The sequence below is a fragment of the Staurois parvus genome, unplaced genomic scaffold, assembly GCF_062004578.1.
Source record: "Staurois parvus isolate SC_StPar_1 unplaced genomic scaffold, SC_StPar_1.0 ptg001098l, whole genome shotgun sequence".
NCBI lineage: Eukaryota > Metazoa > Chordata > Amphibia > Anura > Ranidae > Staurois > Staurois parvus.
This window is the reverse complement of record NW_028318894.1, coordinates 1,371,068-1,395,077: the sequence shown is the minus strand read 5'-3', so window position 1 is coordinate 1,395,077 and position 24,010 is coordinate 1,371,068. Positions and strand designations below refer to the sequence as shown.

Here is a 24,010-nt window from a genome sequence, read left to right as displayed (position 1 = left end):
AGCATGACAATGACCCAAAACGTACCGCCAAGACAACAAACGAGGGGCTCAAGAAATAGCACGTTATGGTCATGGAGTGGCCTAGCCAGTCTCCAGACCTTCATCCTATAGAACATTTATGGAGGGAGATGAAACTTTGAGTTGCCAAGCAACAGCCAAGAAACCTTCAGGATTTAGAGAAGATCTGTAAAAAAAGAGTGGACCAAAATCCCTCCTGAGATGTCTGCAAATCTGGGAACCAACTACAAGAAACATCTGACCTCTGTGCTCGCCAACAAGGGTTCCTCCACCAAGTACTAAGTCATGTTTTGCTTGGGGATCGAATACTTATTTTACTCGCTGAACTGCAACTCCATTTATAACATTTATATTGTGTTTTTACTGGATTTTTGGTTGATATTCTGTCTCTATCTTTTAAAATACACCTATGACAAAAATATATACCCTTCATTTCTTTGTAAATGGGCAAATTTACAAAATCTGCAGGGGATAAAATAATTATTTTCCCCACTGTGCAGGGGTCAGGAGTATGTAATGTACAACATAGAGTATATAGTGCAGGGGTCAGGAGTATGTAATGTACAACAGAGTATATAGTGCAGGGGTCAGGAGTATGTAATGTACAACATAGAGTATATAGTGCAGGGGTCAGGAGTATGTAATGTACAACATAGAGTATATAGTGCAGGGGTCAGGAGTATGTAATGTACAACATAGAGTATATAGTGCAGGGGTCAGGAGTATGTAATGTACAACATAGAGTATATAGTGCAGGGGTCAGGAGTATGTAATGTACAACATAGAGTATATAGTGCAGGGGTCAGGAGTATGTAATGTACAACATAGAGTATATAGTGCAGGGGTCAGGAGTATGAAATGTACAACATAGAGTATATAGTGCAGGGGTCAGGAGTATGTAATGTACAACATAGAGTATATAGTGCAGGGGTCAGGAGTATGTAATGTACAACATAGAGTATATAGTGCAGGGGTCAGGAGTATGTAATGTACAACATAGAGAATATAGTGCAGGGGTCAGGAGGATGTAATGTACAACATAGAGTATATAGTGCAGGGGTCAGGAGGATGTAATGTACAACATAGAGTATATAGTGCAGGGGTCAGGAGGATGTAATGTACAACATAGAGTATATAGTGCAGGGGTCAGGAGGATGTAATGTACAACATAGAGTATATAGTGCAGGGGTCAGGACTCATAATATTGGTATTCAGTAATCAGTGGAAGATGAAATGTTTACTGTAGACAAGTTGCAGAGATCCCACACCGCTGCCTCCCATCTCCTGAGACTGCACTCAGTGACTTGGGTCTGAGACACTACAGACATATCCCTCCACCCGGCACAGCCAGCAGATAACAGAGCAAGGAACCCTGGGAGAAATGTTCTGTCAGAGATCCTGTTAGCCCCATGATAAGGGGTTGAAGACCCAATATACATGTCCCAGGTCAATCAACACCTAAGCTGAATACCAACATTTTGCTGCCAGCTGAACCCCAGAACCTCCATAAATCCAGTCTAGAGACATAAATTGTGTCTGCAGCACAGAGAAGGAAGATTATCCGAGAGAAATCCAGGAATACAGGACGGGGAACACAGCTCAGGAAAGTGACCAGGGGATTACAGGCTGATATCACCCAGTCCCCGCCCTACTCTGGACCAATCAGTGAGCAGTATGGGTGGAGGAATGGATTTAGTGTTCATGACCCACCTGTGCTGATCTCTGTAGGAGTGTCCTCCTCTATAAATGTCCCCGTTATTCCATCCTCCTCCATAGACTGCTGATCATCCCTCACATACGCCTCTTCTTCTTCTGCTTTCACCTCAAATTCTATATCGATTGGATCTCCACTCTAAATCAAGGAAATGAGAGAAAATATCATCTGTAAAATGTAAGCTCACATAAAAATATCCACACATTGTCTTCATCAGTCCATGTTCTAGTTACTCTGTCCCACTGACCTTGCAATACTGAGGGATGGTGTGACCTTCCTGTGTGGAATCCCGGGAATACAGAGGACGGGGACATCTCTCTGGTGGGTTCCCATGACTGGATCCATCTACCTGATGATGGTGAGGGATGGTGTGACCTTCCTGTGTGGAATCCCGGGAATCCAGAGGACGGGGACATCTCTCTGGTGGGTTCCCATGACTGGATCCATCTGTAGGAAACACACACACTGACTGAATCCATTGTTTCTATGTGTTTATCAGATGATGGGGGATCTAGGTGGATCCTCCGTACTGCTCTCTCCTTTACAATAAAGTCTCCTCTTACCCGGTGATGTGAGGGGCGGCTGATTGTCCATCATGACGTCCTTGTAGAGATCCTTGTGTCCTTCTAAATACTCCCACTCCTCCATGGAGAAATAGACAGTGACACCCTGACACCTTATAGGAACCTGACACACACAATGATACAGTCACCATCCAGACACATCCCTTGTCTGTTACTGGAGAATGTCCCAGAATTCCCGGCACCGCTCACCTCTCCTGTCAGCAGCTCCATCATCTTCTTGGTGACTTCTAGAATCTTCTTCTTCTTTCTCTCTTCTATCAGGGAGGGAGGTGGAGGCAATGTGATGTCATATGATCTCCAGACTTCACAGGAGGAAAACTCTACATCTGAACACAAATAGTCACATCAAATGATATTCCCAGAATCCTCCTCACCTCTCCATTCAGGTCTCCATTTTATTAAAGCCCCACTTCAGGCTGAGGTATAATTTCCCCCCACAGGACCCCCACACTACGCAGGGTATAGGCTTGTTGCAGCATTCTGATGTCATTACATACAACGCAGGACCAACAGTCCCACTTTACATGTGAGGATACCAAGGGGCCCCACACCCTAAGAGCATCAGAAAAATGTCAGATGGAGGGACATTGGGGGAGGAGCTGTGAGATCAGTGTGATGTCATAGGATTCTCTGACTCTGGATGGAGGGACATTGGGAGGAGGAGCTGTGAGGTCAGTGTGATGTCATAGGATTCTCTGACTCCAGATGGAGGGACTATGGGAGGAGGAGCTGTGAGGTCAGTGTGATGTCATAGGATTCTCTGACTCCGGATGGAGGGACATTGGGAGGAGGAGCTGTGAGGTCAGTGTGATGTCATAGGACATATAGACTCTGGATGGAGGGACATTTGGATGGGGAAATTTGAGCGGTCCTCTATATGAGACTCTCATGCAAACTAAATCCTTGTTCCTGGGTGCGTCCTACCTCTCCTAAACTGAAGAGTGACCTTTGACCTTTACCATCCAGAAATCTGTCCGGAATCTGTGGAAGTAAGCTGTCATGTGATCAGGTGACGTGCGGAGGAACGGAGTGTAAATAGCAGACAATTGTCTCCAGAGCCCCTAATGGTGGGGATGGATTTGGCGGCGTGCTGGTGCCAAGTTTCCTCCCCCCAGGGTCACTGTAGGTGTGGAGAAAAGCTGTGTAAGAGGATATGGAGGAGAGATGAGGAGGAGATCCAGGAATCAGGAGAAAGGTCAGGGCAAGCAACAGACGAGCGCATCCAAGAGACCAAGCCGGGGTCACTACACAGAAAATCAATCCAAGGAAACAACAGGCAGGACGAGGAATAGCAAGAAGGAGCTGAGAGACAAATGAGAATATTGCTCAGCCAATGGGAGATGATCTCAGCATGACTTCCATCATGAAGGAGATGAGGGGGAGGGGAGGAAGTCACTGAAGGTGACCATAGATCCATGGAAATTCAGCTGGTTCAGCAGGGATCGCTCACATTTCCATCCATGTGTGGCCACTGCCGGATAAAAGCCACTCCCCCAGCGGCTGCAGCCAATAGCTCCAGTGCTGATCCGTGTATTCTGAGAGCGGAGGAGTCCCCCCATTGTCAGAATACAAGAGTGCAGCGGGGAGGATTCCCCCATCCACCTCCAATGTGTGGATGGGGGAATCCCTTCAGTTTTTATGGTCATCCCGCTGGCTGAACGATAAAACTGAACCATGTAGGCCAGCTTTGGGGGCAAATATATTATCATCAACTCCTCCCCCTGAAGGGGATCATCTATGTATTACCTCCTCTGCTGCCAGATTCAGATTCTCCTCTCTGCTTCCTCCCGATTCACCTCTCACTCAGAGAATCCTATCTGTCCCTGACATCACTTCCTGTCTGTACCTGACATCACTTCCTGTCTGTCTTCCATAGAGACTTCCTGTCTGGGTAGAAGTGAGATCCCCACCTTGTGGAGCTCAGAGGAACTGCAGCCCCGAGAAGCGTCTGGTAGTGTGACCCCGGCCTTGTGCTGGGTGTGTATGGACTGTAGATCCTTATAGAGGGGTCACCTCCACTCCCACCAAGGGGGACAGAAATATATTACAGACAGGAAGTCTATATGGAAGACAGGAAGTGATGTCAGGGACAGACAGGGAGTGATGTCAGGGACAGACAGGAAGTACAGAGGAGACGTTGGTGGAAGTGGCAGCAGAGGAGGTAATAAGATGTTATGTTCTATGTACAACCATTAACCCCCGTCACGTCCGTCCTCTTCCCCCACAGTCACGTCCGTCCTCTTCCTCCACGGTCACGTCCGTCCTCTTCCTCCACGGTCACGTCCGTCCTCTTCCTCCATAGTCACTTCCGTCCTCTTCCTCCATAGTCACGTCCGTCCTCTTCCCCCACAGTCACGTCCGTCCTCTTCCTCCATGGTCACGTCCGTCCTCTTCCTCCATAGTCACGTCCGCCCTCTTCCTCCATAGTCACGTCCGTCCTCTTCCCCCACAGTCACGTCCGTCCTCTTCCCCCACAGTCACGTCCGTCCTCTTCCCCCACGGTCACGTCCGTCCTCTTCCTCCATGGTCACGTCCGTCCTCTTCCTCCATAGTCACGTCCGTCCTCTTCCTCCATAGTCACGTCCGTCCTCTTCCTCCATAGTCACGTCCGCCCTCTTCCTCCATAGTCACGTCCGTCCTCTTCCCCCACAGTCACGTCCGTCCTCTTCCCCCACAGTCACGTCCGTCCTCTTCCTCCATAGTCACGTCCGTCCTCTTCCTCCATAGTCACGTCCGTCCTCTTCCTCCATAGTCACGTCCATCCTCTTCCTCCATAGTCACTGTGACGTCTTTTATCTCCAGCAGATGATGATACACACATATATAGTGTGGGAACCCAGATGAACCCCTTCAGGGGCAGAACATTCCCCCACTTCCGGGGCCGGAACATTCCCCTCATTGTGGAGAGGTGTCACCTTCTCTCCTTAGCCGTCTCCTGTAATGAGGGATGAGATTCAGATTCGGGTTGGACTGACATTTACACTTCCACACCCTTCCCTTGAAGATCCCATCCTCCCCCCCACACCTGACTACCTCCTCCATGTACCCCGGCTCCTCTGCCCCCCCCTGCAGGTCTGGGACCGGCATGGCGGATGGAGTGGAGGGGGATGAGTTCTCGGATCTCCCCTCCGGTGAGGAACATTTCATGACTTCCAGGCTCAGAGCTGTCCTTCCCCGGTCACTGTGGTCAGGGAAGGAGAGGAGGAATCCCCATCTGTACTGATCACCTTCACTGGGGTCCATAGGTGATGATGGAGGTCTAATAGAGCCCTGGTGTCTCCTTAAAGAGGACCTGTCATTTCTCCTGTGATGTCACATAGAGGGTTCCTGACATGGGATGGTCACACCCCGGAGGGGGAGCAATCATTCTGGGGCCGTTATTCCCCACTAACTCTAATCTGATGACCTGTAAAATCGTTTATAGCCATGTCTTTGCAGCATGTTGTGTAGGGAACATAGTCGCCATTTCATGGGGGGACACAAGTGTCAGGGCTGACATCACTTAGTGTGGGGGAGGGGTTGGGCTTATTATCAGCAAAAAATGCTGATTTTACCGCGTGTGAAAAATGTAAAGTCCGTATCCAGGAAAAGGAAAATGATGGAGATCTGGGGGGTAATTCACCCCAGAATATGGGGGATCTGCATTCTGTGCATGTTTTTTGCACCACGTTCTAAACACACTGCACTTGCAGTCTGTTGTGAGTGTCAGTACAATGCTGATGACACCACAGACGCCGGGTGTCAGTACAATGCTGATGGCACCGCAGACGCGGGGTGTCAGTACAATGCTGATGACACCGCAGACTCAGGGTGTCAGTACAATGCTGATGACACCACAGACGCAGGGTGTCAGTACAATGCTGATGACACCACAGACGCCGGGTGTCAGTACAATGCTGATGACACCACAGACGCAGTGTGTCGGTACAATGCTGATGACACCACAGACGCAGGGTGTCGGTACAATGCTGATGACACCACAGATGCAGGGTGTCGGTACAATGCTGATGACACCACAGACGCAGGGTGTCAGTGCAATGCTGATGACACCACAGACTCAGGGTGTCCGTACAATGCTGATGACACCACAGACGCAGGGTGTCAGTGCAACGCTGATGACACCACAGACACAGGGTGTCGGTACAACGCTGATGACACCACAGACGCAGGGTGTCGGTACAACGCTGATGACACCACAGACGCAGGGTGTCGATACAACGCTGATGACACCACAGACGCAGGGTGTCAGTGCAACGCTGATGACACCACAGACGCAGGGTGTCGATACAACGCTGATGACACCACAGATGCAGGGTGTCAGTACAATGCTGATGACACCACAGACTCCACAGACTCGGTGTCAGTACAATGCTGATGAGACCACAGATGCAGGGTGTCAGTACAATGCTGATGACACCACAGACGCAGGGTGTCAGTACAATGCTGATGACACCACAGACGCAGGGTGTCGGTACAATGCTGATGACACCACAGACGCAGGGTGTCAGTGCAACGCTGATGACACCACAGACTCATGGTGTCAGTACAATGCTGATGACACCACAGACGCAGGGTGTCAGTGCAACGCTGATGACACCACAGACTCAGGGTGTCAGTACAATGCTGATGACACCACAGATGCAGGGTGTCAATACAATGCTGATGACACCACAGATGCAGGGTGTCAATACAATGCTGATGACACCACAGATGCGGGGTGTCAATACAATGCTGATGACACCGCAGATGCGGGGTTTCAGTACAATGCTGATGACACCACAGACGCAGGGTGTCCGTGCAATGCTGATGACACCGCAGACGCAGGGTGTCCGTGCAATGCTGATGACACCACAGACGCAGGTGACAAATGCGGTGCTTTGCCTGCACTGGATGGCATGGTACAGAAGGGTTTTGTAGAGTAGTACATGCACTACTCCTGCTGCGCTCCGCCTCACTTTCAGTACATTCAAAGGAATCCAGTGAAATCGCACTGCACCTGGATATGTGAATCACACAGGAACGCACAGCGCATTGCGCCATTCATGGTGTCACCCGCCTCTTGATGAACATTTAACCCTCGCATAACAGAAGCCCCCCAACTCCAAGAGGTAAATGGCAGTTTAGGTGTAGGGGACCAGGAAAAGCTCTTTGATATATCTGATCCTCTGCTCCCCCGGCTATCAGCACTCTCCTTTACTCCCCTACACTCTGGCAGTGGACTGTCCCTCTTCCTGTCCAGTGAAGGGCTATGGGCTCTGCATTGGTCTTGATGACATCACAGAACCTGCAACCAACAGAGTATAGGGGAGGAGAGGCTGCATGGACCGGTTGTACAACCCAGAGGAGCCTGCGGGAGGAGAGGATCTGGTGTGTAAAATTGTCCAATATTCTGGTTGTGTTGAGTCACAGGGGGCTATTGTTATGGAGGCTTAGATAAAGATATGTATGGGGGAGGGGAATGGGGATTCTATACGCCTTTTGGTTGGAATTTTGTATTTTATTAGGGAGTGATGATGGAGTTTTACTGTTTGCCTCAATAAATGATGAGACGACACGGCTGTTGTGGGAACATTTATTATGTATAATGTCATGAGAGATCACTGAACGGTTTCTGTCCGGAGTCGTCTATCCAGACAGGCAGTGATTTGATTTTCATTATCATTTTTGAACTGTTCGACCCAGGACCATTGTGAAGGAGTTGGAGATGATTGGTCACTTATTCAGCCAATCATTATCCTCCTGTGTGTGCTGTGGCTGCATTAGATGGTTGGTCTACCCTGCTTCTATTTTGTACAGCCCTACTGCCATTATGTCTCACAGCAACTGCTCTCCCTCTACTGTCTCCCCGTGCAGCAACTGCTCTCCCCCTACTGTCTCCCCGTGCAGCAACTGCTCTCCCCCTACTGTCTCCCCGTGCAGCAACTGCTCTCCCCCTACTGTCTCCCCGTGCAGCAACTGCTCTCCCCCTACTGTCTCCCCGTGCAGCAACTGCTCTCCCCCTACTGTCTCCCCGTGCAGCAACTGCTCTCCCCCTACTGTCTCCCCGTGCAGCAACTGCTCTCCCCCTACTGTCTCCCCGTGCAGCAACTGCTCTCCACCTACTTTCTCCCTGTGCAGCAACTGCTCTCCCCCTACTATCTCCCCGTGCAGCAACTGAATTCCCCCCACTGTCTCCCCATGCAGCAACTGAATTCCCCCCACTGTCTCCCCATGCAGCAACTGCTCTCCCCCTACTATCTCCCCGTGCAGCAACTGAATTCCCCCCACTGTCTCCATGTGCAGCAACTGCTCTCCTCCTCCTATCTCCCCATGCAGCAACTAAACTCCCCCTACTATCTCCCTGTGCAGCAACTGCTCACCTCCTACTATCTCCCCGTGCAGCAACTGCTCTCCTACTATCTCCCTGTGCAGCAACTGCTCCCTCCTACTATCTCCCCGCGCAACAACTTCTCCCCTCTTACTATCTCCCCGTGCAGCAACTGCTCTTCCCCCACTATCTCCCCGTGCAGCAGCTGCTCTCCCCCCACTGTCTCCCTGTGCAGCAAATCCACCTCTCACATGAGGTCTCTGTCTTTGTAGTATTTTGATGGAGGTGAATGGACAGCCTGTCTTGTATTTATACTATAGTGATGGGGGAGGTGTAGAGTTTTTATTGCTCACTGTTTACTATATGGTGATGACGGGCTGCATACACCCCCTTTTCACCAACATGTATATGCTGCACACCCATTAGTTGTAGTTATTTGTTATTCCCTCTAGTGTTCTCCAGAATTGTTACATCGTATCTATTGTTACAAAGACATATTATTTCTAGTGACCTCAATGAGGTATTTCACTACTGCATATAATAAAATAATATTTAATAGAAAGGAAAAATTGATGAATGATTATACAAATGTTTTTTATAGATAGATCTTCTAAGAAACCCAGTCTTGTGCTAATTCCCACTGGGGGCATTCTTACTTTTTACCACTTATATTCCCCTCCTAATATTGTACAACCAATACAGTCCAGATAATCCTCTGTTAACCATCTATAGAGACACCCCCATAGATCACATGATGGCACCAATGAGGATGGAGGAGGACCGGAGTCACATGACTGAGAGGATACTAAACCTCACCCTGGAGATCATCTACCTGCTGACTGGAGAGGTGAGGAGGATTCTGGGAGGTCACATGACATCACTCATCTCTATTAATAAAACACAGACCTGACCGGAGAGGTGAGGAGGATTCTGGGAGGTCACATGACATCACTCTTATCTCTATTAATAAAACACAGACCGGACCGGAGAGGTGAGGAGGATTCTGGGAGGTCACATGACATCACTCTTATCTCTATTAATAAAACACAGACCTGACCGGAGAGGGGAGGAGGATTCTGGGAGGTCACATGACATCAATTATCTCTGTTAATAAAACACAGACCTGACCGGAGAGGTGAGGAGGAATCTGGGAGGTCACATGACATCAATTATCTCTGTTAATAAAACACAGACCTGACCAGAGAGGTGAGGAGGATTCTGGGAGGTCACATGACATCACTCTCATCTCTATTAATAAAACACAGACCTGACCGGAGAGGTGAGGAGGATTCTGGGAGGTCACATGACATCACTCTCATCTCTATTAATAAAACACAGACCTGACTGGAGAGGTGAGGAGGATTCTGGGAGGTCACATGACATCACTCTCATCTCTATTAATAAAACACAGACCTGACTGGAGAGGTGAGGAGGATTCTGGGAGTCTAACATGATATTCCTATTGGTTCCTCAATACAGAGATTTCCTGTTCCAAAGTCAGGTGACCATATGACCATCACAGTGCCTCCATGTGACTCCCTAAAGCCTGAGAGACACAACATGCAGAAGATTCTAGAAGTCACCAGAGAGATCACTGAGCTGCTGACAGGAGAGGTGAGCGGTGCCGGGAATTCTGGGACATTCTCCAGTAACAGACAAGGGATGTGTCTGGATGGTGACTGTATCATTGTGTGTGTCAGGTTCCTATAAGGTGTCAGGGTGTCACTGTCTATTTCTCCATGGAGGAGTGGGAGTATTTAGAAGGACACAAGGATCTCTACAAGGACGTCATGATGGACAATCAGCCGCCCCTCACATCACCGGGTAAGAGGAGACTTTATTGTAAAGGAGAGAGCAGTACGGAGGATCCACCTAGATCCCCCATCATCTGATAAACACATAGAAACAATGGATTCAGTCAGTGTGTGTGTTTCCTACAGATGGATCCAGTCATGGGAACCCACCAGAGAGATGTCCCCGTCCTCTGGATTCCCGGGATTCCACACAGGAAGGTCACACCATCCCTCACCATCATCAGGTAGATGATGACAATTATTGGTAGTTGTGATTTATACACAGCATGTTTGTTACAATGAATGTTTTATTATATCTTTCAGAGTGGAATCCTCGGGGATGATAATATTGATGTTAAAGAAGAGTATAAAGAGGAGTATGGAGTGATGGAGGAGTTTTCAGAAGGACACAAGGATATGATGGAGCCACCTAATACCAGGAACCCACCAGAGAGATGTCCCCGTCCTCTGTATTCCCAGGATTCCACACAGGAAGGTCACACCATCCCTCACCATCATCAGGTAGATGGGGAGCAATCACTGATAGTATCATTAGGATCTGTACGTTAGAATAAAATGTACAAAGCGAGTGCTATCCAGTCAGCAGCTAAGCACTGAAGGTAACCAACATAAACCTTACAATAGAATAAATAAAATAGTGCAGCGCTAAAATAATGATTCAGATGAAAGGGAGGTAAAAATAAACAATAAATAATAAAATTTGATGTAAATAAACAATATATGTGAACACACTTAAAAAATTCAAATGGAGACTAGTTATCAGCTTAGCACAAAGGTAACTAGATAAAACCTTTAAATGAACATAAAGTATATAAGTGCAGTACTCACACTAAATAAATAAATATGACATATAGTTCGTATCAGTGACTGAAAATATATAATTATAAATATATGGGGCAAATAATTTGTGTCAGTGACTAGATAGTGCCCATATAGTCCCAAAAGCTTCAATTGGTGCTTGTGCTCGTGGAAACAGAAGAAATGCGCACTCACCAGACACACAATATTAGTGCGTGTTATATCTTATATCCTGGTGTCATCAAGGTAGTCATCTGAGCCAGTTGTGGAAAAACGCTTCCTCTCAAGGTGGATGGGTCCCAGGACTTTAAATGTTGATGATCCAGGGGTGTCCAGAGTTCCCCTTAAGGGATAGGTGGGTGCAGCTCACAAGGGTTAACTGGAGGCTCCCTCTCTGGAGGTAATAAACTGGTACTGGGTGTCGTCGCCGAATAAAGATGGCCACCAAAGTTCCACGATGCTCCGACGGCATGACATCACGGCGTGAGTTGGCTCCTCCTTACGCGTTACGTGCGCACGCACATCATCAGAGGAAGAAACCATTGGCACCATGACGTGACATAAGGCTTTAAATAGGCAGAATGGCGCATGCGTATCAAGCCGGCGACATTTTGCTGAAGCCTAAACAGATTGTTTACTCTCGTGCGCTGATGCGCCATTTTACTAGAGGTTTTTTATATAGATAAAAAGAGTATGTACATTCGTTCGCTTATGCTGTATATTACCTTAAATTCTAAATGTCAAAAGAGTATAATATATTAAAAACTCCTAATATATTGAAATATATTGGTGATGCAGGTGTGGTAATGCTTTATATGATTAGATAAACCATTTCAGATGTCAAAAGTATAGCACTTATATGAGTGTTGGAAGTGATTGATCTACATTAAATATTGATCAACTGTTGTATATTAATATCAATAAAGGATATTAATTAATAAGTAAAAGAAATAAAAAGTTGTATAAGAATATCAGCAAAATCATAATAAAAATATAATAAAGTCAAATAATTATACCATTAAAACACCTATTGTATTCAAATAATAAAATAAGTAAAATATATACTGGTGTCCATTATAGTAAAATTATAAATGATTATATTATTATATAAAAAAAAATTTTAGAACAAAAAATGGACATCAGAAGGATTTGGCAAAAGATCCGATGAGCGTTAATTATTGTACTAAGACTGAAATCACATATGATATGAATATAACCGTATTGTAAGAATAATACACAAGAATTAAAATATTTATGCTAAAAGTACACATTAAAGAATGTTCAAATGAAATTAACTATTAACGATAAAACAATTAACATCTAACTCAATATTGAGTCCTGCCGGGTGCAGGGTACCTAACTCGTAAATTTGTTTGGTCTCCAGTTGGGATACTGGCCGAGTCTTATATGTCCCTCTCCAGTGCGGGATGATAGTATCTATCCCTATGAACATAAGTGAGGAGGGATCTCTCTTCTGATATCACCTATAATGTAAGGAGAGGGAATGCTCCTTATATCCTTTTTTAATATTATAAATGTGCTCCGGAGACGGTCCCTCAACCTTCTCGTGGTACGACCCACATACTGTTTGGAGCATTCTAATAGATAGACTACATATTTCCTATTACAGCCGATGAATTTGTCTATATTATATGTCTTAATAGTTTGATTAGAAAGATATCTGGTTATTATTTTCTTCCTAATATCATTAGGATCTGTACATTATCTGCATTGTTACCATTGATGGCATTTTTATTATATATTCAGAGTGGAAACCTGAGAGATCCTAAAGTTGAGGTTAAAGAAGAGATAAAAGAGGAGGATGATGAGGATGGGGGGATGGAGGAGTCAGAACTTCTAAAGGAACACAAAGATCTGTACCAGAACATCATGGTGGAGTCATCCAGCTACAGGAACCCACCAGAGAGATGTCCCCGTCCTCTGTATTCCCGGGATTCCACACAGGAAGGTCACACCATCCCTCACTATTACAAGGTTGGTGGGATGGAGCATCTAGAACATGAACTTGTGGAGACAATGTGTGGATTTTTTATGTGATGTCACAATCATAAATCTTACATTTTACAGATGATATTCTCTCTCATTTTCTTGATTTAGAGTGGAGATCCAATCGATATAGAATTTGAGGTGAAAGCAGAAGAAGAAGAGGCGTATGTGAGGGATGATCAGCAGTCTATGGAGGAGGATGGAATAATGAGGCTAATTATAGAGGAGGACACTCCTACAGAGATCAGCACAGGTGGGTCATGAACACTAAATCCATTCCTCCAGCTATACTGCTCACTGATTGGTCCAGATGTCAGGGCAGGACTGTGGAACGGACAGGTAGGCCTAGTGGCAGGGTAACGCACTGGCTGACGACAACCACCACCAACAGACTGAAGTCCCTCAGGGCGCGGAGTCTAAGTCCCAGGCTGCCCTTCACCAGGGCCCCTGATGGTGGGGATGGACTTGACGCAGCCAGGAACCAGGTCGCGGCCCCCGAGACATCCCAGCTGCAGTAATGGCCGCCGCCAATGGCGTGTAGCTGGTAAGAATGACAATAGCGTACTCAGGCAGGCCGGGTCGACAACAACGGGACAAAATGGTACAGAACAGTAGACAGAGAATCACAGGTCACGGGCCGGGTTCAGCAACGGAAGGTCAGATCCAAGGAAAACACAGAGAATGGTCTTAGTCACAAGCCGAGTCAGATACCAGAAGAGTCACGAGTGTATACACAGAGCTGTAGCTACACACGACACAAGACACAAGTGCAAAGAGCATGTACGGGCCACAGGCTTATATGTACTCAGCCACACCCCTCTGGGGGATGGACCTCAGAGACCTGAAGGCATAAAAGATTCCCATCATGCTCAGCAGAAATCCAAGATGGATGCCAGCACATGGAGTAACATAACCTCTGGGAAAAGGTAGGACCTTGACAGTACCTCCTCCTCAAGGGCTCCTCCCTCTCCGCGGCTCAACAAAAGGTTTCTGAGGAAAGCGGGTATGAAAAGCGCGGAGGAGGGCAGGAGCATGGACATCTGCGGAAGGAACCCAGGAACGCTCCTTGGGACCATAACAGCGCCAATGAACCAGGAACTGTAATCGGCCGCGCACCAATCGAGAATCCAGGATCCGGCTCACCTCATACTCCTCATGACCGTCAACCCGAATGGGACGGGGCCGAGGCAGAGAGGTAGTGAAGCGATTGCAGATCAGAGGTTTCAATAGTGATACATGAAAGATTTTGGAGATTCGCATCCCAGGCGGAAGGGCAAGGGCATAGGCCACCGGATTCACCTTGCGGAGAATGCGAAAAGGACCAACAAAATGGGGAGCTAGTTTCGGTGCGGGCACCCGAAGATTGAGGTTACGAGTAGAAAACCACACCCGATCGCCGACCTGGTATGAAGGAGCGGGCAACCGTCTGCGATCAGCCTGGAACTTCTGACGCTGAGCCGAGTCCCTCAAGGCCCTCTGGATCTGCCCCCATGAAGATGGTTCTCCACATCCGGAATGTCCTGTGGTGAGAACCTCTCAGGTAATACCGCGGGTTGGTACCCATAGTTGGCCATGAAGGGAGACATCCCGGAGGAGGAGTTGATCGCCGAGTTCCTGGCAAACTCTGCCCAAGGCAGGAGATTGGCCCAATCGTCCTCATGGTCCAAGATATAACATCAAAGGAATTGTTCTAATGCCTGATTGGAACGCTCCGCAGCCCCATTGGACTGCGGGTGGTAGGCTGAAGAAAAGGAGAGACTAATACCCAACTGGGAGCAGAAGGCGCGCCAGAATCTGGACACAAACTGACTCCTGCGGTCCGAGACAATCTGGACACAAACTGACTCCTGCGGTCCGCGACAAATCTCCCTGGAAAAGACCGTGGCCAGTTCTTGCGCTGTTGGTAATCTCCTGAGTGGAATACAATGGCACATTTTGGAAAAACGATCGATGACCATGAGAATGACCGTATGACCCTGAGACACAGGGAGGTCTACAATAAAGTCCATGCCCAGGTGTGACCAAGGACGCTCCCCATTGGGAATGGGTTGCAGAAGACCCATTGGAAGATGCCGTGGAGATTTATTCTGGGCACAGATCGAACATGCCGCTACATAAGAGGCGATGTCGGCACGGAGAGTTGGCCACCAGAACAACCAAGAGACAACCCAAGACAACTGGTTCCTCCCCGGATGCCCGGCAGTTTTGGAGTTATGGTAGGTACGCAGCAGACGGGTGCTCAACCCCTCGGGTACAAAACATCTACCCTCCGGTCTCTCGGGAGGAGCATCAGTTTGAGCCGCCAAAATCTGCTCCCCAAGGGGAGAAGTCAGACTGGTGCGAATGGCAGCCAGGATCTGATCCGGAGGTATGAACGAGGTTGGCTCAGAGTCCTCCCTGGACAACTCAGAGTATTGCCGTGATAATGCATCAGCCCTGACATTCTTGGAACCAGGCAAATAGGAGACCACATAGTTGAACCGTGACAAGAACAAGGCCCATCTGGCCTGACGGGGTGTCAATCTTTTGGCCTCCGAAAGATAAGTCAGGTTCTTATGATCGGTAAGAATGAGGACCGGAACCGCGGAGCCCTCGAGCAGGTGCCTCCATTCCTTGAGAGCCAGAATGATTGCCAACAACTCCCTATCTCCAATCTGGTAGTTGCACTTTGCAGAGGAAAGCTTCCTGGAGTAGAACCCACAGGGAAGTAGGGGTCCATCGGGCGACCAATGTTGAGACAGGAGAGCGCCTACTCCCGTCTCGGATGCATCAACCTCAAGGACAAAGGGCAATCCAGGATTGGGATGAGACAGTATCGGAGCCGAAGCGAAGGTGGATTTCAGAGCCTCAAAAGCTACGATGGCCTCTGATGGCCACTCGTGAGGGTTACTCCCCTTCTTGGTTAGGTCTGAGAGAGGCTTTGCCAGCGTGGAGATGTTCCTGATGAACTTCCGATAGTAGTTGGCGAAACCCAAAAAGCGCTGAATGGACCGAAGACCATTGGGACGAGGTCACTGCAGAACCGCCGCAACCTTCTGAGGGTCCATGGAGAATCCCTCCGCAGAAATGATGTAGCCCAAAAAGGCAACTTGGGATCGATGGAATTCGCACTTCTCAAGTTTACAAAAAAGTTTGTTCTCACGTAATCGTTGCAGCACCTGCTTGACATCCTGGATATGGGACTCCATGGAGGCAGAGTAAACCAGGATGTCATCCAAGTAAACTACCACGCACTGCTGCAACAAGTCACGAAGGACATCATTTATGAATTCCTGAAAAACTGCGGGCGCGTTACACAACCCGAAGTGCATCACCAGGTATTCGTAGTGACCGGTTCTGGTGTTAAACGCGGTCTTCCACTCATCCCCCTGTTTGATCCGTACGAGGTTGTACGCCGCCCTAAGGTCAAGTTTGGTAAAGACTGTTGCCCCCTTAAGGTGGTCGAACAACTCAGTAATCAAGGGAATCGGGTAGGCATTCTTAGTGGTGATTCGATTGAGACCCCTATAATCGATGCAAGGCCTCAATTCACCACCTTTCTTCTCCTGCTGGGGAAGTAGACTTACGAATGTGCCCCCGGGAAAGCGCATCCGCACTGTACTCCTCCATGGCCTTATTCTCCGCAACTGAGAGAGGATACACCCTGCCACGCGGAGGAGTGGCACCGGGTTGCAAGGATATGGCGCAGTCATAAGGACGATGAGGAGGTAAGGCACCAGCGCATACCTTATCAAACACGTCCTCGTACTCCCCATAATCGGTGGGCAACGCAGAGTCCGAGGAGGCACACAACACCTTAACCGGCCCACGGATGCACCCAGCCCCACACTGTGGAGACCATGAGAGAATCTCGGCCGTTCGCCAATTAAAGGTTGGATTGTGTGTCTGGAGCCAGGGATACCCCAAAACCACCGAATAGTGCGGAGGAGAAATCACCTGGAAACAGGCCAACTCCCTGTGAACAGCCCCAATCGCTACTTCAACTGGCATGGTCTCGTGGGTAACCTGCGGCGGTTGCAGGGGCCTGCCATCTATTGCTTCCAGAACCAATGGGGTAACTCGAGCCTGTAGAGGAATGGAGTGCTGGGCAGCAAACGAGCTGTCCATAAACAACCCGCCGGCCCCAGAATCTACCAACGCCTGGGCCGTCACCGAGCCCTCCGCCCAAGAGAGGACAACGGTGATCAGTGGTTTATCTCTGCGGAACGCCGGGGACGAGGAGACTCCACCCAAGATCTGTCCCCGACAGGATCTCAGGTGCGAGCGTTTCCCGGACGGACCGGAAAGGACTGCCGAAAGTGCCCACCAAGGCCACAGTACAGGCAGCGACCCTCCTGACGCCGAGCGGCCCGCTCTCCATCGGAAAGGCGAGCAAACCCCAGCTGCATGGGCTCACCACCAGACAATCTATCCCCAGGAGGTGTGGGAGGAGAGGGAGGAACGGGTGGGACAGAAAACGCAGGTGCCAGTCGATTGGAAGGCCTCCGCAGGCGTTCCTTGAGTGAAGGCCTCTCCCTGAGCCTGGTATCAATCAGGGTCAGGAAGGAAATTAGTGCTTCCAGCTCCACAGGCAATTCCTTGGCTGCGATCTCATCCTTCAATGCATCAGAAAGACCCTGAGAAAACGCAGCCACCAGAGCCTCATTGTTCCAACCCACCTCTGCCGCCAGGGTACGAAACTCTATGGCGTACTTGGCAACGGTCCGTGAACCCTGATGCATAGACATGAGCAGCTTGGCGGCCGAGGTGGAGCGAGCCGGTACGTCGAATACCCTACGGAAGGCATCGACAAAACCGGAAAACTCATGAATCACATGGGTCGTTCATCTTCCATAAGGGATTTGCCCAGGCCAAGGCCTTGTCTGAGAGTAGCGATATTAGGAAACCCACCTTTGACCTCTCAGTCGGAAAAGCGTGGGGTATTAATTCGAAGTAAATCCCCACCTGGTTGAGGAACTCACGACGCCGACTCGGCTCACCCCCAAAGCGCTGTGGAAGAGGGGCTGAACCAGTCATACCTCTGGGCGCCGTGGGTGCCGCAGCAGCCGTGGCGGTAGGCGCAACAAGCGGAACAGCAGCGGGAGCGACCACCGGAGTGACAACCGGCCTAATAGCACCAGGAGTAAGGTGCGCGGTGCGTGCAAGCAGAGTTTGCAACGCCTGAGCGAACTGATCCAACAGGAGATCCTGTTGATCCAGTCTGGCGACCAACATTGGAAGCGAAGGCGTACCTGCACCGTCAGGATTCATGGCACTTGTGTAATGTCAGGGCAGGACTGTGGAATGGACAGGTAGGCCTAGTGGCAGGGTAACGCACTGACTGATGACAACCACCACCAACAGACCGAAGTCCCTCAGGGCGCGGAGTCTAAGTCCCAGGCTGCCCTTCACCAGGGTCCCTGATGGTGGGGATGGACTTGACGCACCCAGGAACCAGGTCGCGGCCCCCGAGACACCCCGGCTGCAGTAATGGCCGCCGCCAATGGCGTGTAGTCAGGCAGTCGACAACAACGGGACAAAACGGTACAGAACAGTAGACAGAGAATTACAGGTCACGGGCCGGGTTCAGCAACGGAAGGTCAGATCGAAGGAAAACACAGAGAATGGTCTTAGTCACAAGCCGAGTCAGATACCAGAAGAGTCACGAGAGTATACACAGAGCTATAGCAAGACAAAGACACAAGACACAAGTGCAAAGAGCATGTGCGGATCACAGGCTTATATGTACTCAGCCACACCCCTCTGGGGGATGGACCTCAGAGACCTGAAGGCATAAAAGATTCCCATCATGCTCAGCAGAAATCCAAGATGGATGCCAGCACATGGAGTAATATAACCTCTGGGAAAAGGTAGGACCTTGACACCAGAGTAGGGTGGGGACTGGGTGATATCAGCCTGTAATCCACTGGTCACTTTCCTGAGCTGTGTTCCCCGTCCTGTATTCCTGGATTTCTCTCGGATAATCTTCCTTCTCTGTGCTGCAGACACAATTTATGTATCTAGACTGGATTTATGGGGATTCTGGGGATCAGTTGGCAGAAAAATGTTTTTCAGCACAAGCAATACTAGACCTAGGCACCTGGGGTGTGTGTCTTGGGTGTCCTTCCCCTTGCCCAGATCTAGTTATATCTCTGACAGAATATTTCTCCCAGGTTTCCTTGCTCTGTGGTCTGGCTGTGCCGGGTGGAGGGATAGTCTCAGACCCAAGTCACTGAGTGCAGTCTCAGGAGATGGGAGGCAGCGGTGTGGGATCTCTGCAACTTGTCTACAGTAAACATTTCATCTTCCACTGATTACTGAATACCAATATTATGAGTCCTGACCCTTACACTGTATAATTTATATTGTACATTACATACTCCTGGCCCCTGCACTATATACTCTATGTTGTACATTACATACTCCTGACCCCTGCACTATATACTCTATGTTGTACATTATATACTCCTGACCCCTGCACTATATACTCTATGTTGTACATTACATACTCCTGACCCCTGCACTATATACTCTATGTTGTACATTACATCCTCCTGACCCCTGCACTATATACTCTATGTTGTACATTACATACTCCTGACCCCTGCACTATATACTCTATGTTGTACATTACATCCTCCTGACCCCTGCCCTATATACTCTATGTTGTACATTACATACTCCTGACCTCTTCACTATATACTCTATGTTGTACATTACATACTCCTGACCCCTGCACTATATACTCTGTGTTGTACATTACATCCTCCTGACCCCTGCACTATATACTCTATGTTGTACATTACATCCTCCTGACCCCTGCACTATATACTCTATGTTGTACATTACATACTCCTGACTTCTGCTCTCCCCCCTCCCCCCACTGCTATATATACACATAATATTGATTCTCTTTTGTTACACTCATATCCTACCAGCTGGACATTTTATATCGGATGATGTGATTGGAGCACAGACTTTTACATGGTGATAATAATGTGATAACATCCTCCAACTTTGGACCCTTAAACAGAAAGTGATAATGAGGGAGGAGTCAATACCCCAATGATTGCGGTCTTCAGGATCAGTCCAGTCTTCATCTTGGTTGTTCTCCCCCCATCCTCACTCTCTGACCTCTGGTGGGGCTCAGCCCCGCTGTTCTTCATGACTAAATCATGGACTAAATAAGGAAGTGCAGTACTTCTTGTGTTGGGAAGATGGTGATGAGTGATAGAGGGGGTGGGGACCCTCGTCCTATAATCCCCTCATCACTGTCCCTCCTATAAAAGACAGTTCTGGTTGTTTCCTCACTCTCTGACTAAGGTCCATGAATAAAGAAATGACCTGGTAGGAAATCAGAGGAGCCATTTCCTAGTTCCCTTGAGGGTGGAATTGTAAGCTCCTCAGAGACCAAGCTGCCTGATGTGGGCGGAGTCCTGGTTTGGGGGAACCAATCAGCTCCTGTCTAGTAATCCTGTTTGTCTTTGTATTTTAGTCCATGGCCAGGAGATGAGGAAAACCTCCGAGGATTGTCTCACTTTGTCTCCAGACTGGAAAGTAGAAGATGAGGACATCACACAGTATAGTCCAGGAGAAAACCCGGCTCCCTCCAATGTCCATCCGGCACCACCCAGTGTAGCTGGACCATCGGATTCCTCGTATCCTGAGGAACCTCAGACTGTGTGGGACCGGGCCGGCCTTCCAACAGGGAAGAGCTTCTCCTGTACTGAGTGCGGGAAATGTTTCCGTTGTAAATCCTATCTTAATAAGCATCAAAGATCTCACACAAGAGAGAAGCCGTATTCCTGTCCTGAGTGCGGGAAATGTTTTTCAGTGAAGTCCAATCTTTACACACATCAGAGATCTCACACGGGGGAGAAGCCGTATTCCTGTATTGAGTGCGGGAAATGTTTTTCAAAAAAGTTTAATCTTAAAAAACATCAGAGGCTTCACACAGCTGAGAAACCATATTCCTGTCCTGAGTGCGGGAAAACATTTTCACAGAAGGTTCACCTTAGCACACATCAAAGACTGCACACAGGGGAGAAGCCATTTTCCTGTTCTGATTGTGGGAAAAGTTTTTTTCAAAAATCAGAGCTTGTTTCACATCAGAGATCTCATACGGGGGAGAAGCCATATTCTTGTCATGAGTGTGGGAAGCGTTTTTCATGGAAGTCCAGTCTTTGCATACATCAGCGATCTCACACGGGTAAGAAGCCATATTGCTGTCCTGAGTGCGGGAAATGTTTTTCAGTGAAGTACAACCTTTACAAACATCAGAGATCTCACACGGGAGAGGAAGCCGTATTCCTGTCTTGAGTGCGGGAAATGTTTTTCACATATGTCTAATCTTTACATACATCAGAGATCTCACACAGGGGAAAAGCCATATCCTTGTCCTGAGTGCGGAAAATGTTTTTCACAGAAGTCCAATCTTTCCATCCATCAGAGATCTCACACGGGGTAAAAGCAACTTTCCTGTCCTGAGTGAGGGAAATGTTCCTCACTGAAGTCCTGTCTTCCTGTATATCAGGGGTCCCACACAACCCTAGAGGTGTATTAGTACCTTGAGTGCGGGAAATGTCTTCTAGATGAATGTTGCTGGACATCCCAGCTCTCATGTGGGGAAGAAGCACACCCTGATATACACCTCAGATATACTCCATGGCTGATCTTCATCATGGAAGAAACAGTCCATAAGGAGATCAGAGGTCCCCAAAGACATGGATGAAGTGTGGGACCGGGTTGGTCATTGATATCAGGAGAAGAATATAAATGGAGTGTGAAATGCTCTGTAATGATAGAGAACATTCCCCCGGCTCAGCAAATCTCCTAATGACATCGGTGTTTTAGCCCCATTCACAGAGAAGGAATGGACAGGAGATAAAATCTCTCATACAGACAGAATGGTCATGTGACTTTATAAAGAGGAACGCCAGAAAATCACATCAATCAAATCTTCCAATGTGTTCTGTGCAATCTGCGTATAAATGGGGGGAGGGGCAGACCCGGGGGCATCCAGCGAGAACACAGAGGGGGGGCTGGCTTACCATGGTAGGCAGGAAGTGTCATAGACCCGAGCACCAGCATGTCCATCGGCCACCATAAACAAGGGAGCTGGCCCAGCACAGAACTCCTGGGAAGACTTACCTGACGCCACTTTCCTGCTCCACTTTCCATCCAGCCAGTGATGGTCCTGCCGCCATTTGTTTTATTATTGGTGTATACTCTGATCAGCAGGAATCATTTCTCCTGAAGAAGTGAGCGCTGCACCACGAAACGCGTGGAGATGGATGACGCTGCTGGATCCTCCTTATGGTGCTCAGAATTCTGTCCCACGGTGATTGTTGTCCAGGAATTGTCCATTGATGGACTTTGTGAGAGATTTCATGGCCTTGTACACCTGCTGGGAGGGTTTTATGATTTCTACGCTGATTGGGAAGAAAACATTGGAAGATCTTTATTGATGTTTTTCTGGAGTTCCTCTTTATAAAGTCCCATGAGTCCCATTGTGTCTGTATGAGAGATTTCATCTAGGGTAAGGACTGACCTACACCCCATCCATGCACACTTACCTCTCCGGATCTGCTAAGGAATGGACATGCACTTTCACCAGGTGAATGGTTCTGCACATTCTATGAATAGACCCCCAAATGTCAGGAGACGTTTCTATAAAGACGGGAAGTATGGAGCAGAGAAATGAAGAGACCTCCCAGCAATGTTATTGTAATGTACACCAATAATAATGACTCCGCCCCCACATTCCAGACAAGGGATCTTCCTGACCAATCGGATTTCTGCCTTTACTATTTCCTGATTTTTTTTTTTGCAATCCTGTTGAAAGTGAAATTATAATAAAAAATGTATTGAATGAAAACAAAATCCTGTGTGTGTGCAATGATGACAAAGCTGTGTATCCAGAAACGGCTGGTCGGTGACACTTCCATATACAGCCCAATGAAGTGACAAGGAAGCCCTAGAACCCTTTGGAGGAACCCTGGCTGAGAAAGGCTGGACTAGGCAGTCACATATCTCTGCCCCCCTTGCAGGGTTCCCAACCCTCCGTGACTTTTATTACTGACACAACATGAAATAGAATAGAATGGATAGATAATGTGGACATTGTAGTCAATGGAAGGTGATGAAGGGACGGGCAGAATCAAGCTCCTTGATAGTAGAGGCAGACCCGATCAGTCCTCATGGGGGTCACATACATGTATAATAGACCCTTGTGGTGTCATGGAGGACAATCCTCAGGTATCCTCATATGTAGATGATAGTCACTGAGATATCAGATAAAGCCACACGCTGCTATCTCACACTTGGCACAAAGACAGCCAGTAGATGGATGTAAAGAGATGACGGAACGGGGCACTTGTAGAGTCAAAGGAGGCAGCGGTCACCATTCACTTTCAGCACAGGAGAGTCCCTCAATCCTCAGTGAGGTCATATACATACATGGCAGACCCATATAGATCCCATAGGGGGTAATCCACGGATAATTGTGGTAATAGCAGTGTTGTCAGTATATGGATGGCGGGTTATAATGACAGGATAGATAGTGCAGTAGGCAGTGGGTGAGCAGAAATATGAGACTGATAGAGCCCTGTGTGCCAGCGATAGGAACAAGGACATCAGACAGGTGGAGCTCAGCCAAGCAATTTCCATGAATGGGGACTCCCGCAGTGTATTAGTGCCTTAGTCCAAAAAGCAGAGTCCGCTCACCCATCCAAGTGCCGTTTGCTAATGCATTGTCCTCCCGCTGCATAGTGGAAGTGTAGAGGCATGC

General features: G+C 48.3%; 1 protein-coding gene and 1 long non-coding RNA gene across 2 annotated transcripts; one reads left to right on the top strand and one right to left on the bottom strand.

Annotated features, from left to right (window-relative positions):
- Positions 1 to 1,979: 1,979 nt before the first annotated feature.
- Positions 1,980 to 2,387, bottom strand: LOC149440293 (uncharacterized; the record flags this gene model as incomplete). The annotated part of the gene is made up of 2 exons (XR_016307694.1): positions 2,296 to 2,387; positions 1,980 to 2,179 (listed from the first exon to the last, which is right to left on the bottom strand). It is a non-coding gene; the product is annotated as an uncharacterized LOC149440293 (long non-coding RNA).
- Positions 2,388 to 4,422: 2,035 nt separating this feature from the next.
- LOC149440292 (uncharacterized) lies at positions 4,423 to 21,540 on the top strand. Its single transcript, XM_089658843.1, has 4 exons — positions 4,423 to 4,477; positions 9,356 to 9,470; positions 10,103 to 10,298; positions 20,717 to 21,540. Exons 2-4 carry the CDS (start codon positions 9,375 to 9,377, stop codon positions 21,538 to 21,540), a joined length of 1,116 nt encoding a protein of 371 aa, XP_089514969.1. The 5' UTR covers positions 4,423 to 4,477; positions 9,356 to 9,374.
- Positions 21,541 to 24,010: the final 2,470 nt, after the last annotated feature.